The 17,139-nt window shown below is 33.6% G+C and overlaps 1 protein-coding gene across 2 annotated transcripts in view; it reads left to right on the top strand.

Moving 5' to 3' along the window:
• The window catches only part of Ten-a (Teneurin-a transmembrane protein), a 183,170-nt gene that overhangs the window by 44,121 nt on the left and 121,910 nt on the right, over positions 1-17,139 (top strand). The window contains exon 3 of one of the 2 annotated variants that reach the window (XM_086829326.1): positions 11,863-12,509. The exons of the other annotated variant lie outside the window; for it this stretch is intronic. Coding sequence (XP_086685452.1) covers positions 12,364-12,509 — 146 coding nt within the window. The 5' untranslated portion in view covers positions 11,863-12,363. The remainder of the gene's footprint in view (positions 1-11,862; positions 12,510-17,139) is intronic. 2 annotated transcript variants of the gene reach the window in all.

The following is a 17,139-nucleotide window of genomic DNA, read 5'->3' on the forward strand; positions in this document are numbered from 1 at the left end:
CGTCAAATGTCTAGAACTTTTTTTCTTTTTTTTTTGTTGGCCATGTCAGAAGCCAGGTTTTTGCAGCCTCCTCGCACTGATAAGTTATCAGGACCCCCCGGCAACGCCCTCTTTCCAACTCAATGAGATTAAAATCTTTGAAGACATTTTATAAACATGAAAAATGTGCGTCAACTAAACTAAAAATAACAATAGGGAACGTTAACGTTAACTGAAAGACAAAGGAAGCCAAAACTTTTTAAGCAAAACAAAAAAAAAGGAAAACAGGGAAAGCAGGAAAGGAAGACAGGATTTTCTTATTCTTTTCCGAAAAGAAAAACGCGGGCAAATTCCTGTTGAAGGAAAGGGGAGGTTATAATAAAGGTTAGTGCCCTGCTTCCTTTCTTCTGAGGAAAATGTTAATATTTATTGAAAGCATAAAATAGAAACGCGACACAAACAAAGTTTTGAGCCGCGTCTCCTTAAACTTTTTCTTTTGTGCTCTGCTTTTTAGTACCCATTACTAGGAGGGGTATATATGATATATAATAACACGAAATTAATTTAGATATTTTATTAAAATTTTTTGGTTGGTTTTTAGGGATTTAACAAGAATCTTGGGAGAAAATTATAAGTTCTTTTCAGCTTCTATCTCAGATTTAGGTACCCAAAGTACAACAATTTATGTTCTTAATAATTATATAAACTTAAATTATTTTGCTTATTTATGAATAATCTAAAATAACCGGGTATTTCGTAGTCTCTACATTTCTTTCCTTCTCGTTATTTATTTATTTATTTTTGTATTGTTTTTTATTACAACAACATTAATAACAAAGGCAAAAAAGTAAAGTGCACACACATAAGCTTGCATAGACATCATAAAAAAGTTAAGCTCAAGATACAAAGATACACACACACACACACACACACACACACACAACAAAAGAGCAATTTGTTATTTAATGAAACTGAAAATGAAATAAACTCGCAGGCAAAAAGCCAGCGCAGACGAAAAAAGCAACAAAATGTATCTGTAAGATGAAAGCATTAACGCACAGAATGCTAATATCTTATGCACACACTGAGATACATAGATACATATATATTTATATATATAAAGATACAGATATATGGGACGCTTCTGGGGAATTACAACGGCCTATGAACTGAAACCGAAACTGAACTTCTCAAAGCCAAGGCGAATCCCAACTCAACTCGAAGCTGAAGCTGGAATAGAATAGAAACCGGGGAGAAAAAAATAAACCAAAACAGAACTGAATCTGTCGTGTCTTTGATTATTATCAGAGTGCACTGAAAGAAAATTTAATAATTTGCTAGATTTAAATAATATATAAGAATAATATATAATAATATATCATAATATATCATAATATATCATAATATATCATAATATATCATAATATATCATAATATATCATAATATATCATAATATATCATAATATATCATAATATATCATAATATATCATAATATATCATAAAATACAGCAATAGGAATTAACTTTGGAAATAGTATAGATTTCTTATAGAATTTGTAGGCCTAAATTTCTCTCAGTGCCGCTCATAAACCCCCCCCCCCACACACACTCACACATGGTCACCCATTTGTATCTTTGTATCTGCATCTCGCACATTAACAGAGAAAAAGAAGAAAAAAAGTAAATATATATATACAAAAAAGAAAGAGAATAAAGTTAAGCTAACAAAGCGAAGCGCCGAAACTCAAGAGAGAGAAGGTGGACAAGGGAGTTTGGTAAGAGGGAAGGGGGGAAGGAAAAGCCAGGAAAAACAGGGGGGAATGGAGGTCTAGGAAAATGTATATGTGGGGGATAAGTGAAAAATGTTGTAGGGCAATTTCTGTCATTTATGGATTGGGACAGAAAAAGCAGCAGTCAACAGCAACAGAAATTCTAAAAAAAAATAAATAAAATATAAACAAATAAATGAAAAAGAAAATGGGTTAATTAAAGCTTAATTAAATATATAATTAAGCATGTTAGAAACATTTCTAGAGATTTTAAAAACCTTTTAAATTAAAGTCTGACCCTTATTTCATTTTTAATTAAAACTTAATTAAATATGTAATAAAATAAATAATTAAGCAAATTAAGAAACCTTTCTAGAGATTCTTAAAATCATTAAAATTAAAGTCAGACCCTTATTTCATTTTTAATTAAAGCTGAATTAAATATGTAATTAAATAAATAATTAAGCAAGCTAAGAAACCTTTCTAGAGATTCTTAAAATCATTAAAATTAAAGTCAGACCCTTATTTCATTTTTCATTAAAGTTTATACAATTGTATAATTAAGTAATTAGCTTAGAATCCTTTTTTAGAGTTTCTTAAAACCTTTTAAATTAAAGTCAGACCCTTATTTCATTTACCATTATTTTTGCACTCGTAAAAAAATCCATAAAAATTCTATAAAAAAAAATTCTATATTCATCCTAAAATTAGCAAAACACACACACATTTCTTTTCAAGATCATAAAATCTCAAGCTGAATTTTCCAGCTCTTGGCAATCGTAAAAGTCGGAAGAAAAAGACAGTCAATCAGCAGATGTGCAATATCTGTTTTCCCTTTTTCACAGCCTCCCCCCCTCTCTCTCTCTGTGTGTTTCTTCTGTAATTATGTAGGTGTGAACACTCGCCCTGTGACATGATCATCACAGAAAATAAGAAAGGAAAAAATTCAACACAGAATAAGGAGCAGAACGACCCGAAGCATGGCCCATAAATTTAAAAGCAATAAAACTTTCAAGACAAATAAATGCGGCTTCCCTTCTGCAATTGTTGCTTGCAGCAACAGCAACATAAATCCCAAGGCACGCAAAATATTTAAACAAAAGGGGAGATGACGCGTGCGTGCGGTTTCTCGATCTCTATAACACTATATAGTATGCATATATATATATATATATCTGAACAGACCTTGAAATGCACACAATATATGAGGAGGGGAAAGATACATGCACGCACACACACACTTATGACAGGGGCGTTAATTTATGTGAGACTGCAGTTTGGATCAACACAAAATGAGAAGAAAATAAATAAATGATGAGGAGAAACACAGAGGAGGGGTATAAATAACTAGGGGGGGTGGATACGTAAAGGGGGATACGTAAAAAAGAGGGGCTTACGTAAGGGGATATCAAGGGGGACTTCCCCTTTATCTCTCTCAGCTTTCTGGGCGATCATGTGCGTCATTGCCATTGAGGATCGTTGATCTGATTGCGTGCCGCATCTGGAATCCTCTGGTCTTTAAAGATATATAGATATATGTATATATCTGTGCCAGATTGGAATTATCGTGTGTGGGGGAATTTATGGGGTCAGTTTAAATATTTATACCAGATTTGCCAAAGTCACAGAGGCCTTAATTACTTTAAATTTATAGGGAAAAGATATATAGCTTTAAAGTTTTCTTGTAAATATTTAAACAAACCCTTAGAAATATGCATTAAATAAATATTTAATATATAAACCTAGTTCACGCTTTAATTAGCAAATTATCTATTTCTGTACCCATCCAGGGTATTATAATTTCAGTCAGAAGCTTAAAACTCAGGGAAGGAGTCATTTCCGACCCTATAAATCATATATATTCTTGATCAGTATGAAAAGACGAATCGATCTAGACATGTTTGGGAGAAAAAATTTTTGGAACTTTTGTTTTGAAAATTTCGTGATTAAATTTGATATTGTCAAATGGTCAAAAATTGACAAGTTTTAAATTTAGTTAAACTTTAAATCTAAATATGCAGTTTTGTTAATCTTATAAAAACTAGCACAGAACAGTTTTCTGAATTGAAATTTATGAATTTTTAGCTTAGTTATTGATTTTTTATACTTTGATATATCACAAAAATTTTCATATAAAATTATCAATAATGTCGGTTAAAAAATGGTAATATAATTTTATTTAGAAGCTTGTAACTCATGAATGAGTCATTTCCGACCATATAAATTATATATATTCTTGATCAGAATGAAAAGCCGAATCGATCTAGATATGTTTGGCGAGAAAACATTTTTTCGAATTTTTTTGTTCAAAATTTGTCATTAAATTTTATATTGTCAAGTAGTCAAAAATTGACAATTTTTAAATTTAGTAAAACTTAAAATATAAATATGCAGTTTTGTTAACCATGTAAAAACTAGCTCAGAACAGATTTCAGAATTCAAATTCATGCATTTTTAGCTTACTTATGGATTTTTTAAACTTTGATATATCATAAAAATATCAAAATAAAAATATCAATAAAAATCGGCTTAAAAATGGAATTGTAAGTTTATTTAGAAGGTTGTAACTCATGAATGAGTCATTTCCGACACTATATTTCATATATATTTTTAATCAGCATGACAAGCCGAATCGATCTAGCCATAGTTTAGGGAAATCAAATTTTCGAAATTTTTTGTTGAAAATTTTTGTGATTAAATTTGATATTGTTAAATGGTCGAAAATTGACAAATTTTAAATTTTGTAAAACTTAAATTCAAGATAAGCAGAATTATTAACCTTATAAAAACTAGCATAGAACAGCTTTCCGAATTGAAATTTATGCATTTTTGGCTTAGTTATGAATTTTGGAAATCTTAGATTTTCCCAGAAAAAAATTGCATATAAAATTTACATATTTAAGATATTCTTTGTGGTATACAGTTATACATAAAAATAATAAAAGGGGTTTCTGATAATTATTATAAAACACAAATCGTTTATAGCATCACTGATCCAATTTCCTTTATTGCTCAACAATATTCTTCTGGTTTTTCTCTTAAAAATCCAAACAAACACTGACACTGAACCAATATCAATCAATATCCAACAAATGAAATCCCAAAGAGATTATTCCAAACAGAAAATAAAAACCATATACAAACTATGATGGCATTACAAAACAAGCCATCAAGTATATGGCTTTTCACCGCCTGAACTTTGATCACTTCAAGTGATCTTTCTTTCAGTTCAAGAACCAAAAAAAATGTGAAAAAAATTAGGAAAAAAGATCCCCCGAGAAAAGCGATCAAGCAGAGATTGCTCTCAATTCCATAAACGAAACGATCGTGACAAGAGCTTTCGCTGCGATTATTTTGAGTGATCTTCTGGGAAGAAGATGCTCCTCGACAGAAGAAACTCTTTTGGATTTCCCAGGAGAGGGGGAAAATCGTGGCAGCAGCTGGCCTGATGCTTCACATGAACTCCGGGTGACACTCTCTCGCCACCAATGGCTTTTGGCCAATTAGCTTTGGCCCCAAAACAAAAAAAAATATATCAAATCAAATCGAATGGAATGGATTCGAATTCCCCCTTTTTGTGGCACCTACGTCCCCCCCTCTCTTATGCCTTAGTTTTCTACTTAAAGATTTTCTTTTCAACCAGCTACTCATCAGCATTGCACAGAGAGAAATAAGAGAATAATATAATATATATTGCATATATTATTATTATATATATTTTATTATATCTAAGAGTTTCTATTAAAGTACTAAAATCACATTATAAAGTTTTTCTTACTCAACCTTTAACTTCTTTTCTTAGTTGTATTAATTTATATAAATTAAAGTAATTTTTGAGCATTTTAATCATTATTATAACCACTCTAAACCTCAAGTATCTTATTATCAAAGTTTAAATGGCACTTGACTTTCTTAAAGCGAAAAGAATTCATTCTTAATTTATTTCCCAGTGTGCCTTAATTATTCGATGCATGCTTTTTTTTTTTGGTTGTGTTTATCTGAGCAAACATAAAACAGAAAATGAAAAACCAAATAAACGCTAATTGGAAAAGCATATTTTATATGAACTCTGGGTGCTGTTCCAGCTTTTCCCCTCTACCTCATCATGCCCCATCTGCCCCCTCCTGTGGCACGCACTCTTCTCTTCGGCCCACTCGTAAAAACTGGAAACATTTTTGGTAGAAACAAGAAAAATGTGCTGGCGCGGGGGCAGAGGCTGTCAGGCGACCATAAAAATGTTGTTGGGCAACCCTTTTGGTTTGATTTTTGTGTTTTTTTGGTTTTTGGTTTTTGGTTTTTGGTTTTGTCTACAAAAGCACCAAGTGTCGAATGGGGGGAAAACTCGATGCTCCACAGGGAGTGGAAATTGGTTGTCAAATGAAATGCCGTGTTGGCCGTCATGATTATTTCTGACATTTGTGGCAAATGTTTGAACCAAACAGTTTTCTCACTCTGCACCCCCTTCCAAACGATTTTCCACCATTTTTCCGACTATTTATAAATAATCAAATCAATGAAGTGGGGGGAGAATTATTTGCCTTAGACGCCATTTAATTGTTTTATGCCACCAAATGTTTGTCGCAAAGAAATAAAATCAATTTTAATTACATTTACTCGCTGACATTTTGATGGGGGTTCCACTTTGGCAGGGGAAGAGCAGGGGGGGGGAAAGGCGGGGTAAAAGGGGTGAGGCCAAGGCTCTTTTTCTGGTTTTCCAAAAGGAAAACCAGTTCTGCCCAATCCCAAAAGCAATCCTCGCTTGCTCAATGGTCCGATTCCCAGTTTAAGTTTAAGTCCCAGTTCCAAGCTCTGCTTTTGGTTTTTTGTGTCTCTCCCTCTCCTGTATTTTTATTTTTTCTCATTTTTCTTATTTTTTAACTGAAGCTGCATCCTAACGCAAAACCTGGAAACTTGTCGTTGGTTTTTTATTTCTTATTTTTACTTGGAGAGCAACTTGCTGTGAACTCGTTTGGTAGCATTTTGGGTGGGCGAAAGGGGCAGGGATTTGTTGTGTGATTTTTTTTGTTTTGCTTCTCTCTCTCTTGGGGTGCCAAAGGAGGAGGTTTGCGGAGGCGGAGGGGCGTCAACATGATTTGCACTACAAAAAACAAAATAAAACAACAACAAAAATTGTTTAAGGAGCAGTCCAGCTCCTTTTCAAGTGCACTGTAAATAAAAGGGGAATATTACTATGTCTAATAAGTAATTTTGAATTATTTAAAGTGAGCAAGTTTAAGGATTTCTAATAATTTATATAAATATTTACATGTATTTAAGATTTTTAAATAATTTATATAAATAGTTGAAGCTTTACATTATATCTATTAAAGTTTTAGAAATATTTCAAGTACGAAAATCAAAGAGTTTCTTATCCTAGGCTTATATTTATTAATTTATATAATTATTTTATGCTTAAGGTTTCCTTATGATTTCTGGAAATATTTAATAGCTAAAAGCTTTTATTCATTTTTATAATTACTTAACTTTTAAAGGTTTCTTTTCATTTCTTTAATTACACTTATTACTTTAAAGGTTTCTTAAAATTGTTGTATATATGTAAAGCTTCAAGGTTTCTTATGATTTCCCTGAAAGTCGTAAGTCCTAAGAGGCTTCTTAAAAATTCTATAGGTCTTTAAAGTTTAAACAAATAAAACTGATTAAATTTGAGTTATAAATTGATTCAAAAACTTCTAGATACTTTTAAAGGTACCAAAAACTTCGAAGAAGTTATTACGAAAATTATAAATATCTTCTCCTCAAGTTCTTATAAATTAAATTATTTAAATCGACTTAGTTTAAGTCTTTTATTTCCCATAATTTCTTATAAATTTAATTGTTTAATTCTGTGATAAATAATGCTTCAGGGATTTCAATTTCTTAATCTCCCAAAAAGTAGTAATAAATGTTTGAAATATTTTGCTTCTACAAAGCTCCAGTCTTTGACTTAGTTCGGGTCCTAATTTCCCCCTCAATAAGTATATATTTAAATAGATAATTATATAGTGTTTTTCTCAGTGCATCCTGCCTGTTTGCGTTGCTGCCTCTTTTTCGCGCTGCATTTTTCGCGTAGGCCGTCCGAGAGTGCAGCGAACTTGGTAGCCGAAGCGAGGAGATTAATGCGCCTCACAGACAAAAACTCAGCTGGAATATTTTTCTGGGCTTCCTCCGAAACGAACGAACTCGTTGCTCTTTTCCCCCACATCTCGTGCCTGTGGCCAGTAAATTTTGAGCTGCTTTTGCTGCCTTTGCTTTTGGCCTGGGCCAACAAGTAGATTTCGTATCAGCGAGATGCGTTTTGGTAGTAGATATTTGGCCAACAGATTTCCAAGAACTCATGCATAGAGACGAGCGTTAGTCCGAGGGATCAATCATAGGAATGTCGGGGATTTTCCAGTGAACATATATGAAATTTCTCAGTATCTTCCAGATGGATTTTACGGGGCGAAGATAAGAGGCACTAAAAGCTGTGAGATAATTTTAAGTATCCTTAAATTAATAAGGCTTAAGACTTCTTCAGGAAGAGATAAGACTTTTTTACACAAGTCTTGTTATATATTTTCCTGTATAATTATTAATGAAATGCATTCTCTTTTCCAATGAAAAATAACATACAAAACTTGTAAAGGCATTTCAAATATGTCTTGGATTTTTTTAAGGGAACTTAAACCATTTTGAACCCAAAATTCCAAAGGAAAAGATACAAAAACAAGAAACGAAGCTTACTTTGGCTCGCTGAAGTTTGTATACTCTTGCAGATTGTAAATTGATCACTAGAAATTAATACAATATAATTTTTATATATTTATGTCATTTTATTCACTCTATTTTCCTCTATTTTTAACAATCGTTTGTATGGCAGCTATATGATATAGTAGTCCGATTTTCACAAAATTGTACACAATATTTTAAATTAATATATTATGTCTATATTATAAATTTGAAAATTTGAAAATCGGCTGAAAATTGTAAAAGTTATAATCTGTTTTTCTTTTCCTATCGTTCCTATCGCTGCTATATATATGTATATATATAGTCCACCGATTCGCCAGGCTTTGATTTATATATTAGTAAAATTATATAGAAGAATAACTCTATAGTTTCATTGAAATAGCTTATATTTGTTCCAAAACAAATCTCGCACATCTGTACTTATGATTCCCAACTGGTTCTAACCTCCCCGGAACGAAGTGTCTTCTACCGGCCACGTCTCAGAAATGTGTTGTGTTACAAAAGTTGCAAGTCATTGTTTACAAGTGTTCAAAGTTAGTTACTGATTATACATAGATACATACATACTGTTCATACATACATACTTACTGGTCATAGATATTTACTGATCATTGATACTCACTGAACTTGATACTTAATGTTCATAGTTACTTACTGGTTGTATGTAGAAACTTACTGTTCAGAGTTACTTACTGGTTATAGATAATTACTGATCATAGTTACTTACTGATCCAGAATATATATAATTTATATGGTCGGAGATGACTCTTTCAGTGCGTTGCAAACTTGTGACTGAAATTATAATACCCTGCAAGGGTATAAATATCAATGAAATTCCTTAAACTTTTTCCTCTCCATATTATAAATATTTCTTTTTTTGTAACCCAAGCAATTCCCTTTTAACACTTGTCATAATTTGTTCATATATCATTCCATTCCACTTTTTTTTCCAAATAGCAATTATGCGATTACAAAGCTTTATTTTTCTCTCCCTCTTTTGTTGTTGTTGTTGAATTGTTGTATCTTTTGGCTGCGTGTTGTTGAAATATTTGAACAACAGCCAGAGATTTGATGAGTTCTTTGTCTCGATTTTTGCTTTGCTTTTTAATGAACGTGAAATTATATTTCATTAGCTGTGAGAAGATATTATAACTCAAAAAAAAAGAGGAGGAAAAAACAATAAAAACATAAAGGAAATGTATCTATTGAATGTATTCGCTTCACTGGCCCGGAATGTGCTAGTTCATTGCGTTTGTGTTAATTAATAAACGCCTCAAAAGTCAGGCAGTTGTTCGATGTTTGATTAATGGTAATTTGCCAGGCTCAAAGATACATTTTGTATCTAATCGAAATAGTGGTGTTGGTGACTATTTATGCGGTTAAGATACAAAGTATCTGCAAGTGTAATGTTGTGCACTGAAAATAGGATTTAGAAGTTGATAAATGAAATTCTCTGATTTACCTTAATAGCTAACATATTTATTTAGTTGAATATTTATTTGATTGATTTCTCTCTATGCACTTGCATTTTCCGCATTTGTATCTGTATCTCTGTATCTGTATCTGCATCTCTCTGCGGTTCATTTGAGGTGTCTCTGTTGTCTGTCTGCCTTGGAAAGCCTTTTTGGTATTATTATTTCTTTCTTGGCCATGGCTACTACAAAACCCCCTTCTTTGCTGTAGATCTTTCACTCTTTTGATTGATTTCGATTTTGATTCACTTGGTGTCCATTGTTGTTGCTGCTGCTGCTGCCGCCTGGGTGTTATTCAATTTTTGTGCCATATCATAAATTTAATTTGAGATGAAAATCCCAAAGATATGCCGCATTATCCGGATGGTGGAGCTCGTGCTGCTGCTGCTGCTGTTGTATCCCACAGATACATTTTTCGATCTCCTCCACAATAACGGATTACATTCGAAATTGTTTGGCGCCCTTCCCAACTTGAGTTTGTCTCCCCTCCTCCCTATAAGCTCTTCCCGCAAAAGGCGAGTGTTTTTCCAATATTACACGATGACTTTGAATATTTTTCCGAGTGTGTGTGAGTGAGTGTGGTGAACATCATGGGTGGGATTTTGTGATTAGAGCGATACAACACACACACTCACTACGGTCCGGTCCAGTCAGTCCAATCGGATAAAGAGGGCGGCAAGTGTAACAAATATGTTCAGTCGGACATGAGACTACAAACTACAGCCAGAGATGGAGGGAGATGATGTACCAAAATGGAATCCACACTTATTCTGATTGTTTGCCGAGCCCCTCCCTACCTCTATCCCTAAATCTATCCCTCGATGGATTGAATGCTGCAGAAAACCAGTTTTCAGTTTGGTTATTTGAACGCATCCCACCAACCGGGGGCCCAAGAATGATTTTTGGTTTGGTTTCGGTTTAGGTTTTTGGCCATTTTCAAGCAGGGGAAATCGATAAATATATTTTTGCTGGGAAAGAGAGGCAACTCTCCGATTGGTAGGATCAGAGACGATTAGGGAGATGCAAAAAAGCGTTTTGCAAACGGCGAAAAATAATTAACATTTTGCCAAGCGTTTTTGTTTTGTGTTACCGCAATCTTATCCAGGAAATGAGAGGAAATTAAGGAGATTTTTCAAGGGATTTGTGTGAATTTTCTTAGATTTTTTAAAAAGGGTTACCACCTGGAATGTGATTTTATAAACAATTAGAGGTAATTTTTAGAAAAAAAACTCAAGGACTGGTAATTTTTGTTCGATGTTTTTGGGGAAATAATAATTTTATTGAAGGTAGACAAGGTATTGTAAGGTTTGAAGTATATTTAATTTTATTTAGAGGTTAAAATTATATTCAAAATATTTTTTAAAAATATTTAAAAGAAGATAATCAGCTGCTGTCTCATTTACAAAGTAAGGTTTTGTTTGTAAATTCAATTATAAATAATATAAACACTTCTAAAAGTCAAATAAAATATTTTAATAATTATAAAATGACTCAAAATATAATAATATATATATAATAATTTAATTGATAGGTAGACAAGTTCTTGTTAGGTTTAAAATATATTTTAAAGTCTTTTTGAGGTTAAAATTATATTCAAAATATTTTTTAAAAATATTTAAAAGAAGATAATCAGCTGCTGTCTCATTTACAAAGTAAGGTTTTGTTTGTAGATTCAATTATAAATAATATAAACACTTTTAAAAGTCAAATAAAATATTTAAATAATGATAAAATGACTGAAAATATCCCAAAATAACTCAAAATATCTTTCAATAAAACTCCGAATAAAAACTTAACAAATATCAAAAAATTAAACCACCAAGTTCAAAGCGTAATAAAAGGTCACCAAGTTGTTGTTGTTGTCAACCAAGACAACATCCACTTATCTATATAAATTCTATTCCCAATTCAGATCTGCTGCCATCATGAAGACTATATGAGAAAATACAAGAGAAAATCCACAAAAAAGAAAGGAAAATCCAATTAAAACGGAAGGATAAAGGAGCAGGAATTAAGTGAGGGAAATCCTGTAGCTAAGGATTTCGAACCAGGATTTTTCTCATTCGATCGAAGATATATCCCTCTTTTTTTTGTTGTTTTGTGTTTTGGTTTTTTTTTTTTTTGCCTGGGGTGGCAATATGCCACCTAGTAGGCCCCACGGGCCCCCCCTGCCCCTGTCCATGTCTCGTACGGGGTGCAGTCACAATAATTGTTACAATTACAATTAAAATAAATAACCGACCAGAGAAAAACACAATAACGATAACAAAAGCAAATACAAGAGAGGAGAAATATATAAATAAATAAAGAAAAAATTACTTCATAAATATCCGCCATAAATCGTGAAGTGAAGTGCACTCGGAGTCGCAGTCGCAGTGTCGGCACAGGCGGCACAGTGAATTCCAGACACAAAATGACTATGAAATCGATGAAGTACTCCGATTGTGATACCATCATGGATGGCTACAATCCGGTGCCGCCGCCCCTGCCCCGCCGAGTGCCCCCCGTGCGAAATATCTACGCCGAGCCCTTTGCCCACGAGCCCAACCATTCCAGCAGGTAAATATCGAAGGAGACGAAGGGTTTTTCCATTTTCCACAAGCAAAATTTTATATAAATTGGTTAATGTTTAGGGTCTAAATATAGGTTTTCAGTTCGTTTAATTTGAGTTTTAAATATTGAAGTATTTAAAAAGAGGGAAAAGGTGGGGATTAAATACGAGAATTAAATATTTAATCTTAGTTTTCAATGTTGAGGTATTAAAAATTAAGAAAAAGTGGAGGATTAATATGAAAATTAAATATTTAAAAAATATATAAAACTTTTTATATATTTATAATATATTTTTATAATTTTTGAGGTATCAAAACCTGGAAGTTAAATATGTAATGTTGGTTTTAAATGTTTGGGTATTCAAAAATAAGGAAAAGTGGGTGTTAAACATGGAAATTAAATTTTTAAAATATTTTAAATCCTTTTCATATATTTCTTATATATTTTTATACATTTCGAGTTATCAAAACATGGAAATTAAATATTTTAAATATATATACAACAGTTCATAAATTTTTAATATATTTTTAATATATTTTTATAATTTTTGAGGTATCAAAACCTGGAAGTTAAATATGTAATGTTGGTTTTAAATGTTTGGGTATTCAAAAATAAGAAAAAGTGGGAAATAAACATGGAAATTAAATATTTAAAATATATGTACAACTTTCAATATATTTGTTATATATTTTTAATATATTTTTATACATTTTGAGGTCTCAAGTTTTTCTTAAAGTGCTTTATTTTCACCTGCAACTAATTGCAATTAAGTCGAGTGTCATCGCGCGAATTTACGGCGCCATCAAAATGCCACAGACAAAGTCAAATGGCGATTATGTGCAGCAGTAGCAGTAGCCAGGGGTCAACTCGGGTCAACTAAATGGCCAATTGCAATTGCAAAATTCCTGATAAAATCATTGGTAAAATATTGCCTCGGATTTAGGACTTAATTAACATTCAAGTCCCCGGGTCTGTTGAGCTTAAGTTTTTCGTTGCGGAAAAGCAAGTGGAAAGTAGAAAGTGCAAAGTGCATTTCTGGAAATTTAATATTTAGCCAGAAAAGGAGCTTAGACACACACAACGCCAATTTTGAATGGGAAAGCCAGGAAAACGGAGACAGGCTGGGAAATCAAATGTAATTTCAAGTGAAATGCCTTCAATCATAATTAAAATGTTTCCATTATTTTCAATTGTAGAACATGTCCGTTTGTCTGCCTGTCTGCATTTTGCAAAGAACAAAAGTAATTTGCAAAGGCAGAGCGAAGCTAAAGGTTATTATTACTATTTTGTTGAAACCTAATATGAGCAACTAAATGTTTGGATTAATCAATGTAAAGCGCTCTGAAACTAATTGGACAACTGTATTATGTATTATTTCATAAACAAATTGTGTCTGTGTCAATTATGATTCCCTCCTTTTCCCCATTAGCAGCAATAAATGCTCAATTTTAGTGTTGGCTTAAAAAGTAGTGTTAACTTGCCAATTAGTTGGATAGTTTACACAATAATTGTAAAACTCAATTGGGGAAACAGCCCCAAGGGGGATCCGCCCCGGTAACTTTGAGTGTATTATCCTGGGAATACGATAAATATGTATATCCCTGTTTGAATTCGGTGTCATTAAACCGAGTGTCACCATAAGGTGTTGCTTTGTTCGAGACACAGAGAGAGAGAGAGTTTCATTTGTGAAAAAACTCCATTCTTTGGCGCAATCATCGCCAATTCAAACGCAAGAAACTGGAACACAATTGCAATAAACGCACGCCTCGCTGAGTAGCTCCTATATTTTTTTTCCAACATGCCACAGTGTTGCATATTAAAAAAAAAAGGGGGGAAAAAAGAAAATATCCGAGTTTGTGTGGAGGCGAAGAGCAGATGATAAAGAAATGTCCCATATAAAGCGGCGTGAGTCGAGTGTACAATATGCATTTTCATATCTGAATAAATAGACAGGCGAGAGGTGCGGAGTTGCGGAGTTGCTCTTCTTCTCGTTGGAATATAATATATATATATTTATAAATATATATATTTCTATATGTATATGGCCCACAACAATGCCCCAAGGAGGAGGGGTGAAGCCCCGTAACGAGGGCAGACAGATGGAAGAGCTTACGAGGACGAAAACGAGGATGAGGAGCAACAGCAGCGGACAAGTGGTAACCAACAGTCAGCCAACTGATACAAGAGGCTGTCTGCACACTGCAAAAAAAAGAGTCCAATTCAAATGGTTATAAAAATTCGGGGAAAATGAAACTAGATTCAAAGCGCTCAAGGATCTTTTTTTTATCATTTTATAGAATTCTAAAAGAGTTTACCAATTTAACTGCAAAACATAGATCTGAAAAAAAAGGTTCTTCAAACAGTTAAAATTAAAAATTTAGCAGTTCGTTCTCTCCCTCTCTTTCTACTTCTCGCTCCCTCTCGTTCTCTTCTCAGAGCTTCGCCTGCAATGTACTAGTAACGGCAAACGTAAGAGTTTATTTGTTGCTTCTCCCTGAGAGTATTTAAAATGTAGATCTAAATCATTTTACTCTCTCTTCTTCACTCTCGTTCTCTCTTCAAGGCTTTGTGTGCAATGTACAATCAATAGAGAGCAAGAGAGTTCCTTGTTTCTCTGTAAATCTCAAGAGACTCCCTAAGCTTCTCTCAATTACCTTTTCATGTGATCTTGAGAAAGATCAATATCCTCTCTCTCTCTGATTAATACTATAACTTTTTCTCACCGTGAACAACAAATAACAACAACAACAAAATGAAATGGGCAATATGGGCGTGGCTTTGGCTATAGCTTTTGGGTGGTTGGTTATTTTGGTAGTGTGGAGCAATATGTTTGCCTGTCAGTTTCATGCATTTCATATCGAAAACCATTCGTACTTTTACTTGAGTGAGTTTTATGAGCAACGAGCCGAGCCTGTATGAGGGGATACACACTCACATATGAGTATGAGGATGCTCCACTGGCTACATTGTGTTGTATCCTTTTTCTCCTCCCCCTCCTCCTCCTGCGAATCCCCCTTTCCGTTCAAAATGGGATAGTAGTGTGGATTGTGGCGGGGATTTTTCGAGAACACGGTTGAAAAGCAGGAAGGACCAGAGGAGCAGAGTGTTCAAAAGGACGACATCAGTGGCCCCGTTTATATGCATAGTTTTTGGCTGCTCTGCGATTGCAAACTGCGAAGTGGGTTAGATTGTGTGTTCCGCTGGCTCTGTGCCTGGGCACGCTTTCCTTTTATATTAAATGAAAATTCCAATTACTTTTTATGGGACCTACTACCACTACTACGATTACTATGGAAGAGGCGTAACACTTTGCCCTCAAACTTGAGTATTTAAGGATAACAAAAGATAGAGAGAGAGATCATATGAAAATGTAGGTAGGGATCTCTTAGATAATTCAGGAAATAATAAATATATATATAAATATAAAACCAAATTATTTTATATGTATTCTTATGAAGGTTTTTTTATGGAATGTATAAAGGTTCATCCATCTTCTTTCTAGATCGAGAGAGTTTCTTAGATATTGGTTAAGTTAAGTTTCTTTAATTAAAATCTACTTTTCTGTACCAAAATCTAAGTAAAAAGAATTTAAAATTGAAAACATAGTTATATATATTTCTTGCTCTGTGCTTGATTTTATTCCCCTTGAATGTCAAAGTTCCCCCCTTCGAATGCAATCCAAAAAAAAATGTACAATAAATATTTTTCTTTCTTTTTTTCTGCTTCTCTTGTAGGTAAGTTATGGAATACGAATATATGTATATATTATATATATATAATATAAGGAGAGAGAGGAGCCTGAATATTTGAGGAAAGCGAGCTGAATCCTGGAACTGAAAGTGGAGCTGGGGAATTTAATAATTCAAGTGGCCGGTGAGGGCGAAGGCCTCTCTAATGACCTACTTGAAAACAAACAACAACAGTGTAACGAAAAGAAAAAGAAGGAAAAGTATGGGTGGTGGTAACACCCACCCACCCACTGAAAACCCCACCCCACACCACCCACCTATCCGTGTGTGTGTGTGTGTCAGGTGGTTTGCCAGAAACTTGTTTAGTTTTCGGTTTGGCTTAGTTTGGTTTCAGTTTAGTTTTTCCGTTTTCAGTTTTTGAGTTTCCAGTTTCCCGTTTCCCGTTACCCGTTTCCCGTTTTCAGTTTTCCATCGAGTTTGTTTTCTATTTACTATTTTCAGTTGCCAGTTGAGTTTTTGAGCTTGAGCGATGTTTGACTTGAAGTGCATTTTTTCTCGCAGGATATGCCATGGAAGGTAACCTCTTGACCTAGTCCAATCAATATCCTCTCCCCCTCCCCCTGGCAAACATGAGTGAAATGCTGAGTTTCATATAATTTTTCCTTTGGCCAAACAAAGGACAAGTTCCTGGGAAAAAATCCGCACAGGACCATATCATATATCTGCCATAAACTATACCTCTCTCTCTGATTTTGCTCGTTAGACAACATTTGTTTCGGACAGTTGGCAACTAATTTGTTTTGAAATGGATGTCGAGTGTGTGTCCCAGGGAAGGGTCACTGCCAGCAAATTGAATAAAGAACAACACACACACTCACAAAAAAAATAAGGAAGGGAAAGACAAGAAAAGGATCCCCTGAAATAAGGACAAGACAGACAGAGACAAG

Source organism: Drosophila serrata, unplaced genomic scaffold, assembly GCF_035046125.1.
Source record: "Drosophila serrata isolate PLE 108 unplaced genomic scaffold, ASM3504612v1 contig_190, whole genome shotgun sequence".
Taxonomy (NCBI): Eukaryota; Metazoa; Arthropoda; class Insecta; order Diptera; family Drosophilidae; genus Drosophila; species Drosophila serrata.